Source organism: Zingiber officinale, chromosome 4A (genome assembly GCF_018446385.1).
Source record: "Zingiber officinale cultivar Zhangliang chromosome 4A, Zo_v1.1, whole genome shotgun sequence".
NCBI classification, from domain to species: Eukaryota; Viridiplantae; Streptophyta; class Magnoliopsida; order Zingiberales; family Zingiberaceae; genus Zingiber; species Zingiber officinale.
The window spans coordinates 28,817,332-28,836,415 of NC_055992.1; the positions used below are offsets into that span (position 1 = coordinate 28,817,332).

The 19,084-nt window shown below is 37.3% G+C and overlaps 1 protein-coding gene across 4 annotated transcripts in view; it reads left to right on the plus strand.

The window, feature by feature from the left end:
- The window catches only part of LOC121969759, a 36,328-nt gene extending 26,770 nt beyond the window's left edge, over positions 1 to 9,558 (plus strand). For 3 of the 4 annotated variants that reach the window (XM_042519995.1, XM_042519996.1, XM_042519997.1), the window contains one exon: positions 7,223 to 9,558. In XM_042519995.1, coding sequence (XP_042375929.1) covers positions 7,488 to 9,299 — 1,812 coding nt within the window. In that variant the 5' untranslated portion in view covers positions 7,223 to 7,487 and the 3' untranslated portion in view covers positions 9,300 to 9,558. The remainder of the gene's footprint in view (positions 1 to 7,222) is intronic. The other variant, XR_006108642.1, reaches the window with a different exon arrangement.
- The last annotated feature ends 9,526 nt before the right edge of the window (positions 9,559 to 19,084 follow it).

A 19,084-nucleotide genomic window follows, 5' to 3' on the forward strand; every position in this document is an offset into this window, starting at 1 on the left:
CAACTCAGAATTGCACATTTTGCATATGTTGATGACCCGTTGCTATTCCTTAGAGGGGATCTACCATCTATCAACACACTCACCTCATTCTTGGCACAATTTGGTGTTATGGCTTGTCTCCAAACAAACTCGGGCAAATCAAATACATACATGGAAGGAGTGGATGAGTAGACTAAAGAAAGAATGTTGTCAATCATTGGGTTTTAGGAAGACAGCATACCCTTTAGATACCTTGGAATTCCCTTATCCTCGAAGAAGCTCAGCATAGTGAACTACAACCATCTCATGGACTCACTAATCGGGAAAATTAATTTCTAGCCGAAAAATACGATATCCTACATTGTAAAATAGACTCATCATCTTGGTCATGCAAGGGATGGAATGCTACTGAATGCCCATCTTGCCATTGCCTTGTTGTGTCGTTGATCATATCTACAGTTGTGCTTATGTGGACAACTAAGTATCCTCCAATCGCCTGGATGGTGCTATGCAAGCCTAAGGAGGAGGAATGACTTGGACTTCGGGATTTGAAAGTTTGGAACCTTGTACTATTAGCCCAAGTACTGTGGCAAATCTATGAAAAATAGGACATATTATGGATTCGATGGATTTATCATACCTACCTCAGGCATGCAGACATATGGATATAACAAGCCAAACACACAGACTCCTTACTATTAAAGACTCTTGAAAATCAGAGACAACATCTTAGCTTCTGCCAATACATTGGAAGTTGCAGGATAGTGGATTACAAAATGGTTTGGTCAAGCAAAGGGTGTAGTTTAAAAAGCCTATGATTACTTCAGAGGAGTGAGTGCTAAGAAGCCATGGGCAAGCACAATGTGGAAAAATTATTTGTAGCTGAGCCACTTTACATTATAGATGTTAGCACATGGGAAACTACCAACTCGAGATTGATGGGAAAAAAAAATAGGGCCCATGTGATAAAAGATTTACACGATTTCATTCTCTAAAAATTAGGGCCATTATTTTTAATATATATATATATATATATATATATATAAAGAATAAAGCCATGTGATTAAAGATTTGTTTTATCTCATTTTATGATCAAAGCTTCGGATTTCGCATATATCTCATTATGGTTCCAACATATATATAGAGTCATAAAGGGGCTCTTTTTTAACATTTGAAATTTATTTTTAATTATGCATGTTATTTTATGAGATCTAATTTATTCCTTTTTAATATCTCTCAATCCTAACCTTCTCTCGTTATGTTTATCTTTTATTGGCCACACTCTCTTTCACTGGTCACATTTTATCTCTAATTTTTTAGTTCCCCCTCTTCCCCTTTTTCAACTCCCCCTATCTGTGCTACTCTTGCTCGTTGAGATTGGGAAAGAGAAACCACACCCAACACTAACACTATCACGTTGATTCTGTACATGTTACTATGCTCCTTGCTTGATTAAATTCAAATGTTGATGCATTCATCCGTATTGTGTCTAATCGAAATGAAGGATTTTATTATTTTTTTAGCAATAATGAGTTAGGTACCTCTACCATTTCGCTTCCTTGATAGACATTAAGTTTCTTTTATTTAGATGTATTTACAATCATAAATTGTTTATTTCCTTTTTGTCTCCATTCTATCATTTACAACTATTCTGGTTTAGGTGATGAAAAATATGATTTGTTTTTTCTTTTGCTCTGTGCCTAAAATGGCTCTCATTGAGTTCTTGATAAATGATAATGGTTGGTTTGCTTTCATTACGATATTTATTTTCTAAGGATTATATTGAGTTTTGTCATTTTGTATATGTATTATTTATTTATTTATATATTTTTTTGTGCTTCACGGATGATAATGAGTTGAGCATGGGAGCATGATTTTTTCTATTGTTGTTCTATTACGTTGTTCTTATTTTCTCAATTTTGTTCCTTTTTGTAAGGGTTGTTCTCTCCATTTTTCATTAAGTAATTAGACATACTTCTAACTTTCTTTATTTTTAAGCAATTCTGAATACACTTATTTTCGACTAAGTGAATTGTACACTTATTATCTATTTAAGGTTTATTATATTTAATAATAATACACTGTTTAATACCGTAAAGCTTATACTTCTTTGAATTAGGTTATCAAAACTTGAATATGACAATTTAATTAATAATTTTGCATCTCAAATAGTGAGAACATTAAATTTTATATGAAAATTTATTTTTTTAAATTAATATTTTAATTTGTTAAAAAAAATTTTAAACCATCGTTTTCGTCCCAAGTCTAAAAGTTTGTTAGTCTCAAGTCCAAATGAAAAAGGGCGCGAGAATATTTTTTTTTTTTTTGCCTAGAGCCTCAAATAGGCTTGAGTCGGCCCTGGACTGGATGACCTGGGTATTTAGGTGATGTACCTTTCACTGGCTAGTGGAGGAGAACTAGGAATGCATTTTTTAGATGTCATCCGATAAATAAACTATGGAGGAAGGTCAGATGGTGGCTTTAAATGGAATATGAGATGTCCACGTATCAATGGATGCTCGGAGTTTTCAAACAATGATTTCATGGCACTATCAACTTAGTGAAGGTTCGACATTTGGCTATGTCCTCCATGATTCATCTTACTTGAGAGCACGAAACCAAAGTATGTTTGAAAGAGTTAGATTTGATGTGAAGCTGGTGTTTTGGAAGATACAAGTGCCTGCATATCGATCTTTAGATGTTTACTCAGATTTGAAGTTTTGTTGGACATAACGAGATATCCTTGGATGACAAGTCCACCTCAAGATAGAACTCTAAGTTGGGCTCGAGCGCTGGGTGCTCAGGTCAGCTCCACTATAGAGGCTGAATGTTGAATGGCACATGGGTACCCGCTTCAAGTAGGGTTCGAACACTGGATGGCTAGAAGTTCTCATATAGCAAAAGGTTAGAAATACTTAAATGCTGGAGGGGATACCTACTAAGATTAGGAACCACACAGAAGGCTTGGCAGCACTAGGAAGGCGGTTGGGATATCACTGAGGCCAAATTAAGCAGCAATGGGTACTTGGGAGGTGGGCCTGATGACACTTAAGGTGACTAGGAGTGCTCAAATGCCAGAAGGCGCTCAAGATACTGGCAACACTAGGAAGGCGCTCGGGATATCATTGAGGGCAAATTGGGCAATGGTGGGTACTTGGAGGTGGGTCTGACCACACTTAGGGTGACTAGGAGTGCTCAAATGCTGGAAGGCACTCACGATACTAGTTGCAACCCAATCGAGAAGTGGTGGGTATTCGAAAGGTGGGCTCGAACACACTTAAGGTGCTTGAGAGTTCTAGGATGTTGGAGGGTACCTGGGCAGAGGGCTTGTGAATACCTTAATTAAACTTAACTTAGGTATGAACTAGCAGTCGACTAGGTTAAATCTCAAATCCTAACAATAGTTAGAATATTAACCTCTCATCCACCAATCAATTTATAAACAACTAGTTCCTAATATTGGTCAAACCAAAAACTGCTTATAGACTCAAGATGTGATTTTCTCAACCATCATTTGTATTGGATCCTAATATCAATCGACTGGTTCCTTATATTAGTCAACTAGTTCCCTTGAATTTGACCACATCTATGGTCGAGTCCACATAAGTTTGTCATTTATCATCATCCCTTATATATAGATCATTCATATCTCTCATGGAGTTCTCTCCAAGCTTGGTCTTCTACCATCACTGCACCCCTCAAATGTTTCAAGCTCTCAGCTCCCCCTCAAGCCATCCTTGGTGCCTTTGCTTACATAATTCACCTCCTCAGCATGCCATGCTTTGATTCTCCTTGTCGTGCGATCCCTTGGATGCATCATCCTTCTCTAATTTCATAAACCTTGAGCCATTGAGCCATCACTGACTTTGCCACACCAAGTCAACTTGTATACATGGTAGATCCTGTGCAACTTAATGCACAAATCTAACTTGAGTCTTTTGCTTAACTCATCAAAATCCTTAGTTGTCTAAACGCAGAGGGGATGAAAATGCTAACAGGGCATGAGAATTGTGAGAGATTATGAGAGGGACTGTAATCTTGAAGTTCCACTTTTAGGCTGTAAGAGTTAGACTATCTGGTAGTTTCAATGAAACTTTCATGGAGGGGTGATGGGTCTTGGGTTGTATTTTGTGGCTCAGTTTGATCGCATCACTTTGTGTAGGCTTATAGAAGGGTGTATGTCAATAGAAGTGGAATCACTAAGTAGATTCAACTGACTGACGGGTGTGCCTAGATGACCAGGGATGTAATTTTGAACATAAGGGTTCATTGAACAAAATATTTTTATTCGAGCAGTAACTGACTAGATTAGATACTCATTTACTACTCAATGGCTATATTTGCCTAACTAGTTAACTGAAGACTCTTTTAGTTAACCAAAGGCGGATAAATAGAGCTTTTGAAGCACCTCTTATTATAAGCCTTGGAGGATTTTAAACAAAAAAGTACACAAAAATACTTAATATTTTGTTGTGATTAAGTGCTAAAGATCAACAACACTCCAAGGGCTTAAGATTCAAGTTGAAGGCCTTATTCCTTGTTAATCTCCTCTACTTAAGTTTACTCAATTCATTTATATTTAAGAGGGGAGTACCTTGTAATGATCCCAAAGAATTGAGAGAGCAAGCAGCTTGCTCCATTACCTTGTGTAAAGGAGTGACTATAGTAGATTGATCAAAGTGACTCACCTGACAAGTTACAAGCCATGAAGTAGGAGAGAAGTCTCTGAGCCACATAAACCAATAGTGTAGGCATTCTTTCATTGTTTCTATTATTTTCCCTATGAAAAATACTTGACACAATCAAGTGACTCACATATGAGCACCTCTCTCAATTTAACGCATGTATTTGGCTTTTCCTTTGCAAGATGCTTATATTTTGTCATGGCTTTTTATCCTTCCTTTGACTCACATACGAGCACCTCACTCAATTTAACGCTTGTTTATTGTGGTCTGTAGTGGATGCATCCATGAGCTCATTGGTAGAGAACTAGAGATCTCTAAAAAGAATCTCATGAGGGTAGCATTGTGACTAATTAGTTAAGAATTAAAAAAAACAAAAACAAGAGAGAAGTTGGTTCTAGTAGGGCAGAGGCCACTTTTCACATAGGGCATGGTTGTGTCAGCATGCTAGATGTTGCAAATTTTGTGCTTAGAGCAGTCAATGCAAGAGGTAGTACATTTTCTCCTGTTGGCAAATATTTTCAGATTTGAATCAATTTTAGAGGCATAGGTATGTAGTAGGACATAAGGGATAAATACATGTGAGGGTGGAAGGCAAATTGGGGTAGCCCACAGGAGGCAGAAGTCTCCTCTAATGACAGTGTCAAGATCATGAGAAATAAGAGACAGATGGTGGAATAGGAATTTGAATCATCGGCATAAGGGTTTGCAAACTGTATAGAATTGCATAAATGTCATATCATGCCTTATAGCAGGGTGTGGAAGTGAGAAAGAGGTACAAAATTTTGAGCAAGAGGCTTCCAAGTTGTATAGTTGGAAGCGTAGATGAGCTCCTAGCACTGAAATCATTAGAAGGAAGCAAGAGCTAACTCTTGTAGAAGAGGTGGAACAGGAAACAAATATGTTGCAATGGAATGGATGTCAGGAAGGGTGATGTTGGATGTTGGATGTTGATGGAGATACGAGAAGCAGTTGAAGGGGAAGTACAAATGACTCGAATCAGAAAAATGACTTTAATAGCAGTTAATGCAACACTTTGATAGAACAAAAAATCTACAATGAAGAAAACCAAAACTTATGAAGAGAACTAAAAAATATGTTAATTGAAAATAGAAAAAAGGTTTGGGATTTCTAAAAGTCCCAGCCATGACAAATTCTCTTTAAAACATGGTAAAAAAAAATAGCCAATTCCCAAATAACAAATAAAACTTGAAAATGAATATCTTTTTCTCTCAATGACTAATTTGAAAATTTTGACTAGACTATCTAATTTGCTATTACTAAACCAAATTAAAAGTCCGACTCTTAAAACCCATAAAGTTTTCTAAACTTGAAATCCCTAATTTGAGTTTGCATTAACATGTTTTTGTTGGTTTTTGCTGTTCCAAGTTTTTGCCTCATTTTCAGTAAGGACTATCTCATAGTGTACTCTCCCTATATGCACATGTAATTTGTTATTTTGGTCAGCTATTAGACCCTTCAGATCATGTCTTGATCTCCTAAAGTTCTTTGCAAGGTTTAATAGTTTAAAAATGATTTTCTCATTTCTTTTTCTTAAATAAACAAGTACATTAAAGGAAAGTCTTGGCGCGACAGTGAAGTTATTGCCATGTGACCTTGTTGTCATGGGTTCGAATCGCTGAAACAACCTCTCATAATGTAAGGTAAGACTACGTACAATAGACTCAATGCGGTTCAATCCTTTCTTAAGACCCGCATCGGCGGGAGCTTCGTGTGCCAGACTATCCTTTTTAAATTAGCAAGTACATTATTTTGTGTAACATCACTGGAGTTAATATTCTCATTAACCTTAATTTGTGGATCAGGATTTCAATTTGTTGATGACCACCTAATTGTCTCATGTTCATCAGTATAGATGTTTTAGTGGATTTCTTTTACTCATCTTCTCATCTAGTACTCTGACAAACTGGTTGAATATGCTAAATATTGTTTACGTAACTGCATAGATGTATAAAAATTTGTAATTATTGTTAACCATATCATATATTTTTTATACATTTGTAGACATCATTTGTTAGGTCCCAATAAATGCTTTTTAATACCATTTTAAAAGGAAATGTCAAAGAGAAATATTAGCATCACTGATGATACATGTGCTAAAACAAATTTGCCAAATTCATAGATCATATTAGTTTCTTTAGTTCATATACCTGTGGTTTTCAGTGAAGGTCTTTAAAAAAAACATAGCTGTTTGTAGTAGGTGATGGATATATAGCAGTATATAATCTAAATTGCAAAGTTCTGTCCTCGAAAACATTTCAAAATTTAAATCATGGATGTAAATTTTCATCATCTTTGGATGTTTGTGATAACTGACGAGTCAGTTTCTGTCATTAATAGTATCAAGTTTTGTAGTCTATCCTTGCAATATTTAAATTCTTGGTAATTGGTGGTCTTTTTTGGTTGTGTTTGATCTTCACTGCAATAAGATACTAACTTCAGTTTCCTCTCTGAATTAAAATCTTGAAATTCAAAAGAAGTTTCATCCAGAAATGTGATATATTGGATCTTTTTAATTTTCTCATTTGTGCTTTTTTCAGATGCAGTTTTGCCCGTATACTTTTGCTCCATGACATGGTGGACAACTAGCCTGAAGTGCAACAGTTGCTGCTAATATCTATCATCTCTTCCAAGATCTCCAAAATGGACCGATGTGATACATCAGGATTTGTTAGTGGGGGATGCATGCTCGAATTCCACTAGTTATTAACAATTAAACATTAATACTTTAATGTTACTGGAAGTCAAACTGACTGGTTCTTTTCTAATTTGATTTGGTGAATCGAAGAGGTATATCGATAAATAATGGATAATTCTCTTATGAATCTGGGGACTACTGCCAGCCTATTCTCCTCGAGTGCTTGTGATTTTTCAATGAGAGTTCGATCAATAGAAGATAACTCTAAGGGGATCAATAAAGTGTCTAGTTATGTGAATGATGTAGACTGTCCAGAGAAGTACTTCGCCCTATGTTTAGGTCAATCACTGAATTCTTTAGATGTTATCAAGAAGAGCTCCATGATTGTTCCTGCATCTTCAGTAACAGAAATTGACAAGTCCTGTGATCTGGGATTGAATTTTCAGCTTCTTCATGGGGATGCAAAAACATCAAATCCTAAATCAATTGCTACTCCTGATGATTCTCATATTGGAAATTCACTGGATCTCCAGTTAAGCCTATCAATTGGCTCATCTGGATCAGTCATAAGTGGCATCAAGCACTTCTTGGATCCAATTCAGTATAGTTTGGAGGCTTCAGCAATGGTAAGTTCAGTGCCAACCAATGATGAAGAAGGGACTTCATCCTCTTGTTGGATGTTTGGTGGCTACATGGATACAACTTTTCACAATTCAGAGACAAGCGGTAGTTTTTCTTCAGGCAAAATAGGTTGCAAAGAATATGATTCACTTGATGGTGCGGTAGACCACCCATTGACTATGTTCAATACATTGAAAAGTCCAATTGTCTTCACTTCTGAAATTACACATCTACAACATAATAGCACAAAGAATTGCCAGTTCCAGGGGTGTGTGAAAAGAGCAAGAGGTGCCTCTGGTCTATGCATAGCACATGGTGGAGGACGAAGGTGCCAAAAACTTGGATGTCAAAAAGGTGCTGAAGGGAGGACAATTTTTTGCAAAGCACATGGAGGTGGTCATCGATGTGAACACCTTGGCTGCACAAAAAGCGCTGAGGGCCGAACTGATTACTGCATTGCCCATGGTGGTGGCCGACGTTGCATCCATGAAAATTGCAGTCATGCTGCAAGAGGTAAATCTGGTCTATGCATCCGGCACGGAGGTGGCAAGAGGTGCAAGAAGGAGAATTGCACAAAAAGTGCAGAAGGTTATACTGGACTGTGCATCTCTCACGGTGGTGGTAAGCGCTGTCAATTCCCATCATGCACAAAAGGTGCACAAGGGAGTACGATGTTTTGCAAGGCACATGGTGGAGGCAAACGGTGTACTTTTTTGGGATGCACGAAAGGTGCTGAAGGGAGCACTCTATTTTGCAAGGGGCATGGTGGAGGAAAGCGGTGCCTATTTGACGGTGGAGGTGTTTGCCCAAAGAGTGTGCATGGTGGTACCTTATTCTGTGTGGCTCATGGTGGTGGGAAGAGATGTGTGGCTCCTTCATGCACCAAGAGTGCTAGAGGGCGAACTAGTTATTGTGTACGTCATGGTGGAGGCAGACGGTGCAAGTATGAAGGCTGTGGGAAAAGTGCACAAGGGAGTACTGATTTTTGCAAGGCCCATGGAGGTGGCAAACATTGTGCATGGGGTCAGTTGTATTCAAATGTCGGCGTTGGTGATGCACCTTGTGACAGGTTTTCCAGGACCAAAGCGGGTCTCTGTGCTGCACACCATTCATTGCAACAAGATCAATGTATTCACGACGAGAGCACTGCTGCTGTGTTTTCTACTCGCTATCAAACGTTCATCAAGACTGAAGAGGGTGCCATTGCAGGAAAGGGGGTATCGGGCTGGAGTGCATCTGATACAGCAGTCCCTACTACTGATTGCAGGTCGGTTTCGCTTCCAGAAGGTCGGGTTCATGGAGGAAATCTCATGGCAATGCTTGCTTCCAGTTCTACTACGATGTGTAACGATGGCTAAATACAACTCAGTTCTGGCGTCCACTGCTGGGCGGTGCTTCAATCCATTTATTGGCAATCGTGTGCATACTTTCTCATTTGCTTTGTCTGCTTTCATGTGTGCAATAATTTGCCGGTTTGTATTGCAAAAACATAATTGTGTGGTCTTGTATTTATGTTTTATTAAATTTGGTCGTCATGTATAATTACCTCCTCGACCATATAAAACAGCATACACTTGGCAGAAATATAATATATTTTCCCCCTTCTTTTCTGTAAAACTGGCTTGCTTTCAGGGAATCGATTATTATTGAAAGTAATTGTTTCTATGATATACAACATATCACACAATCTCAACTTCAGAACTGTTCTTTATAGCTGGGTATACAATAACCATTCTTCACTAGTTTCGGGACCATTTGTAGACCTTTTTATTGGTTCAGCTGCTACTAGAACTGCCTTTTTCTGTCCCTGTCCTTTAGATTTAACTCGGTTTAATCTAGCTTATTAGGGCTCAGATGTTCACGTCTAGTCTATATTAGGGATGCAAACGAATTGAGTTGGCTCGTGAGCTTTTCGAAGTATTTTGAATAATATTTGATCCGCATTTGAAATTATCGATCTCGAACTGAACTTGAACATGCTGGCAAGCTTTTATTTAATTTATTATATATTTATTTTTTATATATAACTTAGTAATAGTTAATGGTTTATATTCTAATGGGTTATTGGGTTAATGAGTTAAAGGGTTAAGTCATCACCCATTCATTACTATTTGCACATTTTACTAACCGTATAAGTTTATAACCTAATAGTCTTAACATTTACAACCCTAGCCCTGCTTCGAGCCTTCGACGCTATAAACATCAACGAGTGGAAGGAGTTTTAAGGCGATGAACTAACGATAGAAAACTGAGAGTAGAATCATGTTGAGGACTCAAGGTCGTGCGATCGTCCTTCTAGTGGTCGGGAACTCAGGATCTAAAGAATGGAGATCATATACAAGCTTATTTATTTGCCTCGACATTTGTCATCAAGGAAAATCTGAGACGTAAGTTCCTTCTTTCTCTTCTCAATCTCTTTTTGTTTTTTGAAGTATAGGATTACCCGCATCATTCTTAGTTTTTTTCCTTCTTTAATGTAGAAAATATTATTTATTGTTTGTTTTAATATGTATATTCATTTTATTTTTGGATGAAATAGAAGTTACTTGTGCGATCATGCTTCTAGTGGTTGGTAACTCGGGATCTAAAGAGTGTAGACCACACACAAGCTTCTTTCTCTACCTAAGCCCTCGACGTTCTAATCAAGGAAAATATAAAAAGTAAGTCTCTTTTTCCCCCTTTTCAATCTATTTGTCTTTTTTTTTTTTTGTTGAAGCATAGAATTTCTTCATAGTCTTTAGCATCATTCTTAGTTTTTTTTTTCTTTTTCTTGTAGAAAAAATAATAATAATCCCAATTAGTCTCATTGACTATTCCTAGCCTGCTTGGCCCCACGAAATTTTTCCATGGCCACTAGGGTAATTTGGCAAGTGCACGCAGCGACTAGCCTAGAAGCTCAGCATCCTTTGGTTGCACCCCTCATTTGGAGGAAAAATTCCTATAAATACACCATAGCTGAAGATCAAACTGCGGGTGCCTAGATAATAACTTGAATATTCTACCGTGGCACCATAGCCCTGGGGACTTCTTTTTCTAGAAGAAATTACTTCTGGCTGTTTTAATCTGCATATTCATTTTATTTCTTGAAGAAATAGAAGTTGTTAGATATTATTTTTAGTAGAATAGTATTAATTTTGATAACTTTTTGAGTTTACAGTTTTGCATATTTAAGTACAAGTGTTTGTTTCCATGAAATTTATTCGAGAAAATTTATTCCTTGATCTTGAAGATATGTTAATTTCATAGGATAATTTCTCTTTTAATTTTCAAAGAATATGGTTGATTCTGCTCCAGCAGCAAATTCAGTTATTCAAGCTTCGTTAGATTCAAATGAAATCGCAATAGATAAGAGATAAAGTGGATAGTGTGAATAATAATGCGTCTGAGAATGATAATTTAAGTCCAAAGTTAAAGAAACAAAAGAGATCTCATGTATGGTCAGAAATGATTGAGGTTGAGGATCCAAAAGGTGATAAGTATAAGTGTAGATATTGTCAACTATTCCTTGTAAAAATAAAGTCAGGTACACCTTTGTTACATGATAGAAAATTTTGTATGGAATGCATGAAAGAAGGAGCTGTCTCATGGATTTCAATGCATGAACATCCATTTACATTATTAGAATATGAAGGTTTTAATATGTTTTGTAGATGTGAAATGTCTGAGTGGATTTGTATATCACAAACAATAAGAAAAATGTAGTGTCCAGAATCAATTGTTTTAATTAAGAAGATTTTTATTTAATTAATTTCGATTTAATTCAAATTGATTTAATTTAAATGGATAGCTTTACTTAGGTTTAATTAATTTAGTTATATTACATCCGAATTTCTATAAAATTTCATGACTTAAATATATATAAAATTTGTATGACTTGAATAGCTATAAGATTTATTTCATCTGTATACGTATAAAAATTTATATATATAAAATTTATATACCAAAGGGATAATTTTTTATGTAGCATAAAAAAGTGGGAACTTAGACAAAAATTTATTGTTAGGGGATATAATCCAAAGTTTGGAAACAACAAGGTGTATAAAAATTTATATGGAACATTCAAAGGATGAGAGGGATTTGGCACAACCTACATATATATCTTAGAAAGAAAAAAACCTTACTCCTATTTGGTTTGTACGACCACCTCCCCCAAGCTCCTAGCCTCCACCTTCTTCAAAATCCCGCAGGTCCTAAAGCCTCCCACACTCACCTAAAGGCCATCGATCCTAAGCTCTAAAGGGAGGAGGAGAGGAAGGAGATTGGTAGCAAGGATTCGGAAGGCATGTTCTCTACTTTGCTTAATTCTTTAATTAGTTTCTATAACTTGTGGAATTCGGATTCTATAGCTTCTTATGTTTTTTTCTATTTTTAAGAAGATGATATCATGGTTTAGGTTCCTTTCTCATCTTTACTTGAAAGTTAGCAAGTTTTGATGCTCCAACTAGGTTGTATGGTTTATGAATTTCAGATCATGTAGAGATTATGCACCTCACTATTTTAGGGGATTACTTTCATGTTTTATTGTTCCTTTCTTGTTTTCTAAATGGAGTTAGCAATGGTTTGATGCTCAAATTAGTTTGTAGGGTTTATGAATTTCGGATCATGTAGAGTTTATGCACCTCACGGTTTTTAAGAGATTTCCTTCATGTTTTAATGAACCTTTCTTTTTACTAAATGAAAGTTAGCAAGTTTTGATGCTCTAAGTGGTGCTTGGGATTGGTGTAAGTTTCGAATTCTATAGGAGGGAATTTAAATTCTATTTTTAGAGTTCATTAATTTTAGGGTCGATTGATGCTAGAGGGATTTACTTGGTATCCACCTCAAGATGAGGTGACTAATCCAAGGATCCACACACACAAGCACTTTCCACTAAAAAAAAATACTCCTTTTCGGTAACTACTGGAGGTGGAGAAACCTCGTACAATACTCACACAACATACAACACAACGCAAGAAGAAAAATACAAATACCCAAAGGAAAAACCTCTTCTTGCTTGACCTTGTTGTAGTTGATTGCCTCTTGAACCTTGGAAGTGCAGCAACACTTGCCCCTAAGAGCTTCCAAGAATTGGTGCTGAGTCTCGAAGAGGATTACGTGAGCTTCAGAAGAAAAGTTACAGCGTTTGGATGCTTCATTGCCTTTATATCTGCGCTTCTAGGGCTTCCAATCGATTGGAGCTCCTCCCAAACGATTGCCACATCAGATCTCAACGATCTCAGTCGTCCAAAACCTACATCCTACGCAACGGTCATATCCCAATCGATTGACCAATAAATTGGGGAGGATTGAATCGATCGGCTGATCGATTCATAGTGCCTTTGTGCTCTTCGCTGGAAAAGTCTAAATCGATCAGCTGATCGATTCAGCTTTCTCATGTCACACGCGATTTTCAACCCCCAATCGATCGGCTGATCGATTGGCATTGCCTAATCGATCGACTGATAGATTGGCGTTGCCCAATAAATCGGCTGATTGATTGGGGAGGCTTCTGTTTGCACGATAAAACCCCTCCAATCGATCACCCGATCAATTGGGCTGCTGTTTATCGCAGCATTCTCTCAATCGATTGGCTGATCAATTGACCATCTTTGACTTACTTAACTCAAGCTCAAGGGTCCCTAAATCCAACATCCGGTCAATTGTGACCTGTTGAAACTCCTCATGCCTAGCATCCGGTCAACCTTGACCTGCTGGGACTTCTTCACCAAGTGTCCGGTCAATCCTTTGACCCACTTGAACTTTTCTCCTCGTGCCAAGTGTCCGGTCAACCTTGACCCACTTGAACTTGTCGTCTCGTGTTGAGTGTCCGATCCTCCATGATCCACTTGGACTTCCACTAGATGTCCGATCACCCTTGACACATCTAGATTTCTTCGTGCCAAGTATTCGATCAATCCTTTGACTTACTTAGGCTTCCCAACACCAGGTCTCCGATTAACCTTGACCTACCTAGATCTCCACGTGCTTGGTTTCACTCACCAGGCCTTTCCATCTGCCTAGCTTCAATCACTAGGACTTTTTATCTACCTGGCTTCACTCACCTGGACTTTCCATCTGCCTGGCTTCACTCACCCGGACTTTCACCTAGCTTCACTCACTAGCATTTTTCCACTGCCCGGCTTCACTCACCAGGACTTCCATCTGCCTAGCTTCACTGACTAGGTCTTTCACCTGCCTTCACTCATTAGGATTTTTCAACTGTCTAGCTTCACTCACTAGGTCTTTCACCTAGCTTCACTCACTAAGATTTTCCAACTGCCTAGCTTCATTTACTAGGTCTTTCACCTGGCCTCACTCACCAAGATTTCTAACTGTCTGGCTTCATTCACTAGGACTTCCCCTTGCCTAACCTCCAGTTAGGATTTTCCCAGTCAAGTATCCGGTCAACCCTTTGAGCTACTTAACTCTTCTTCATATCAGACAAATCAAACCTTGGCCAGAGGGGAATTGCTCCAACAATCTCCCCAATCGGATAATTACTCTTGCAATCTCCATATATTATCAAACATCGAAACTCAAACATCAAGACTCAAGATTGAGCCAACTCAAACTTAGTCAACCTGATCAACCTGACCCAAGGGATATTACAACAACAATCTCCCCCTTTTTGATGTTTGACAATTCCTTTAAGTTAAGCTAATCCCATAGCCTCAACTTTTTCTTCATGCCAATGCATGAATGATGATTTCCTTCATTATCTATCTTTCCTAGAGAGCAAACTCTCCCTTTGGATAATGAAGGTATAATTTAGACCCTATATTCTCCCCCAAACTTTCCTAGAGGGGTAGTGAAGGCCTAACTTAAACCCTACATTCTCCCCCTATTAGCACACATTTAAAACTCTCGCTCTGAAGAGTTTCTCAACATTGTTCATAACCTACCATGTTGGTCGCAACACCATAATGAAGGTCCCATACCCTTTATTGTATCCAATGCTCACCCTTGAGCATCCTCTCCACAATGCTCATCCTAGAGTATTCATCATTCTAACAATGAAGATCCCATACCCTTCATTGTAGCCAATGCTCACCCTTGAGCATTAATCCACTTCATAATGCTCATCCTTGAGCATTCACAACTTAACAATGAAGATATCCACTCTCCATTATTTTTCAGTGCTCAACCTTGAACATTTACTCTAAATAAGGTTAAACCACCTTCCATGGTGTTTAAAAAAAATTAATTTTCATGTCCTTAAAGAGTAACTTCTCTTAAAGACATGCTCCAAACTTCTGTCATTGCACCAACAATGACTTAGAATCCCTAAATCTTTAGGAAATCCAAAAACTTGAAGTTATGAGGTTTAACAGATTCAATATTGAAACCAACCTCATCCTAAACTTCAATCTAGTGTTCCTTAACCATTTCTCCCTATTTTCATCATGAAAACTATCCTTAAATGTATATAAATATATTCCAAGGGGTTAGAAGTGGTTAAAGGGACTAAAAGTGGTTTAACATGCTGAAATCAAACTTTCCCAGCCAAAATTAGCCTTTTCAATAGATTGGGTTGGTACTCAATCGATTGCCACTTGCTCAATCAATCGCTTGATCAATTTTGCAAGCTTCTGTTCATGAAAAATGCCTCTGAATCGATTGCCTGATCGATCCAAGCATGAGTGAATCGATCAGCTGATCGATTCCGCGAGCCTCTACTCACGAGAAAACCCTATCTCAATCGATCGCCCGATCGATTGAGACACTTCAATCGATCGGGTGATCAATTGAAGCTCTGATTTCCTGAAAGTGAATTTCAGCAAAATTCAAAAATGCCCCAAAAATTCTACAAAATTTTAAAAATCATGAAAACTCTTGTAGATATTATTTAGGGTATATACTATCATGAAAAAATAGTTTTCTAAGAAAATACACTTTATTTTCACAGACTGATACAAATTTGAAAACTCTTGAAAACTTCAATATTTTCTTCTAGTTTGTGTCTAACTTTTTAATGATGATTACTATCAAAAGATAGCTTTCACCAAGGTTTTCCAAAATATATTTAAAATGGTTTTCAAGACCAATTTCCAACCATGTTCTTTGGGCTCAATACACATGACTTGTACATTAGCTTTCCCAATGATTGGAGTACACATAACTATATGTTTTGATGAAATCAAAACTTAAATAGATGCACTAAATCAATATCTTGAGTCTTGTTCATCATCCTAACATCTCACTTGTATCTAATGTGTACTAAAACACATATAAGTCACCTTATAGTTTTTATGAGATGTAGATTTTAGTTTTGCGCTAAACTAGGGATCATGCATATCTATCTAGGTATTTTAGGAATTATAAGCATCCACCTAGGATGTCACTTGTTAGTAAATGCCATTGTCCTTAATCACAATGAAATTAAAAATAGTGCATGATGATTTATGACATACATCAAAAAGAATAATTTTTAAAAGAAAATATACTATTACTACATGATGTATGTATAACATGACATGATATTTTTGTTTATTTTTCATAATAAGCATAAATGCAAAATATGATGTCATGACATATAATGGAAAACAAGGCATGACAATTTAGCATAATTAAAATATACCTAGATATTCTATCTAAGTATCCTTAATCCTTAACTAAGCCCAAAATTGATCCTAGATTTGCCCTCATTTTCTCAAGAAAATGCCAAAATCCAACTTGGCATTTCTTTTACTCTTGATTTGTTGTGCCAATTAATATTAAGTCTAATTCCTCAAATTTTGGCACATTTTATTCTTCCAAAGAATAATCAATTTATCCTTTTCATTTTCAAAGGTTAACAAAAATCTTGAAAATGCCTCCAAGTGTCAACTTTATCAAGGTTGGGTTAACCACCCTTCCCATTTGGAGTTGGCACTCTTTAACCCCATCTAGGGTGTAGAGAATATGCTCCTCGGAACCCAAAACCTATTGGTGCTCCTTGGATGCTCTAAGTACTCACTAGGGATAACTTCCCTAGATACCTTCTTAATGACCTTTCTAGACTTCTTATAAGCCTTGGTCACTTTCTCTAGGTTAACTCTAGGGATAGCTTCCCTTGTGACCTTCTTGGTGACTTTCTTTGACTTATTAGAAGTCTTAGTCACATTAGTTTTTCCAAAAATACTTCTAGGGATAACTTCCCTTGTATTTTTGACTTGACCACTAGACCTAGGGTTGGTTCCATAATTATATGGAACCCTATGGTATGAAGTCACATCCTTCTTAGATTTAGGTTTGTATCCCAAACCTCTATGGTCATAGGATGACTTTTGTGTTCGTAAACCTAGGTTATGCTCATTTTGACACTTAAAAATATTTTCCATTTTCTTTAGGGGCTTTTCTAATTTATCAAGCCTTAATTTCAAGGCTTGGTTTTCCAACCTTAAATCCTTATATTTTGATTTTTCTTGATTCCTATGAGCAATTTTTGTTTTAGGCCTATATCTAAAATCCTTAGAGTTATTGCCTAATTTGTTATCTATTTTTCTTGCCTTAGATTGAGTAGTTTTAGCATGATAGGCTACATAATTTTCTTTAATTCTATCATGCTTCCTATTTTTATGATAAATAGAAATTAAATGATATAAATTATTTCTAGCATGTTTTTTATCATGGGTCAAAGGAATAAGTTCAATGAATGATATCTTAGATTTTACCTTGGAAGCTCCCCCTTGACTTGTGCTTCCTCCTTTGACTTTGGTTGACTTCTTCCCTTTAGGACATTGACTCCTATAATGTCCTCTTTGATTGCAAGAGAAGAACATAATGTGCTCCTTGTCCTTACGTTCCACGGGACCGACTCTCTTGGGCTTCTCCTTGCCCTTGGGTGTCTCTTGGCCCTTCTTCTTAGCCAATTTTGGACACTTGCTCTTATAGTGTCCTCTTTCCCTACACTCAAAGCAAATAATATGATTTTTATTATTTAAACTTGAAATTGTTATACCTTTGCATGTAGGGGCGACACATGATCCTTCATTTGATTTTTCTTGATTTATGGAGGTAGCACCATCTTCTTCTTCTTCATTTGATTTGGAAGTGGAAGCCTCTTCTTGCTCTAGTGTCAATACATGACGCTCCCCCTTAATCCTAGAGATGGAGACTTCTTCATCTTAATCCTCTTGCTCATTGAACAAGGAGTATGCTCCCTCTTTGCCCTTTTTGTTGCATTCTATTGAGGACGAAGCTTCTTGTTCTTCTCCTTTGGAAGTTGAGCATCTCTCAATTTCGGAGTCCTCTTCCTCTTGATCTTGATCCAATGAGTCGCCCTCTTTAGATTCTTCTTGGTTTGGTACAGTGGTAGGGACCTCATAGAGTTTAGCCAATTTGCTCCATAGCTCCTTGGCATCTTCAAATTCTCCTATTTGCTTCAAAATGTTGCTAGGCAATATGTTGACCAATACTTTGGTCACTTTGTCATTGGTTTCACTTCTTTAAATTTTCTCTTGGCTCCACTTGCTCTTCTTGAGAATTTTACCTTTTGAATTTGTTGGACCTTGGAAACCTTCTATTAGAGCAAACCATTGCTCTATGTTCACCATGAAAAAATTTTCGATCCTTGATTTCCAAAGATAAAAACTTGTTGATATGTACGATGGAGGCACCCTCGTGTCGAATCCGAATCCATCTCGGAATTCCATTTGAAGTTGATCCTTGATGAAATCTTTGACTTGTTGAATTTGTTACTTCAACTTCTTCTCTCTCTAGCTTATTACCCTTTCAGGTGGTGATTCTGGTGAAGAGCGATCTCGCTCTGATATCACTTTTTAGGGTCGATTGATGTTAGGCGGGTGGGGGGATGAATAGCTCGTCGCACTTCGGTTGCTTGCTTTGATGATGTTGTTGTTGCAACGGAAAACACTCAAGCAACTCTCACAATGCTAACACAAGGGATTTACTTAGTATCCACCTCAAGATGAGGTAACTAATCTAAGGATCCACACACGCAAGCACTCCACTAAGAAAGAAATACTCCTTCTCAGTAACTACCAGAGGTGGAGAAACCTAGTACAATACTCACACAATATACAACACAACGCAAGAAGAAAAATACAAGTACCCAAAGGAAAAACCTCTTCTTGCTTGACCTTGTTGTAGTTGATCGCCTCTTGAACCTTGGAAGTGCAGTAGCACTTGCCCCCAAGAGCTTCCAAGAATTGGCGGTGAGTCT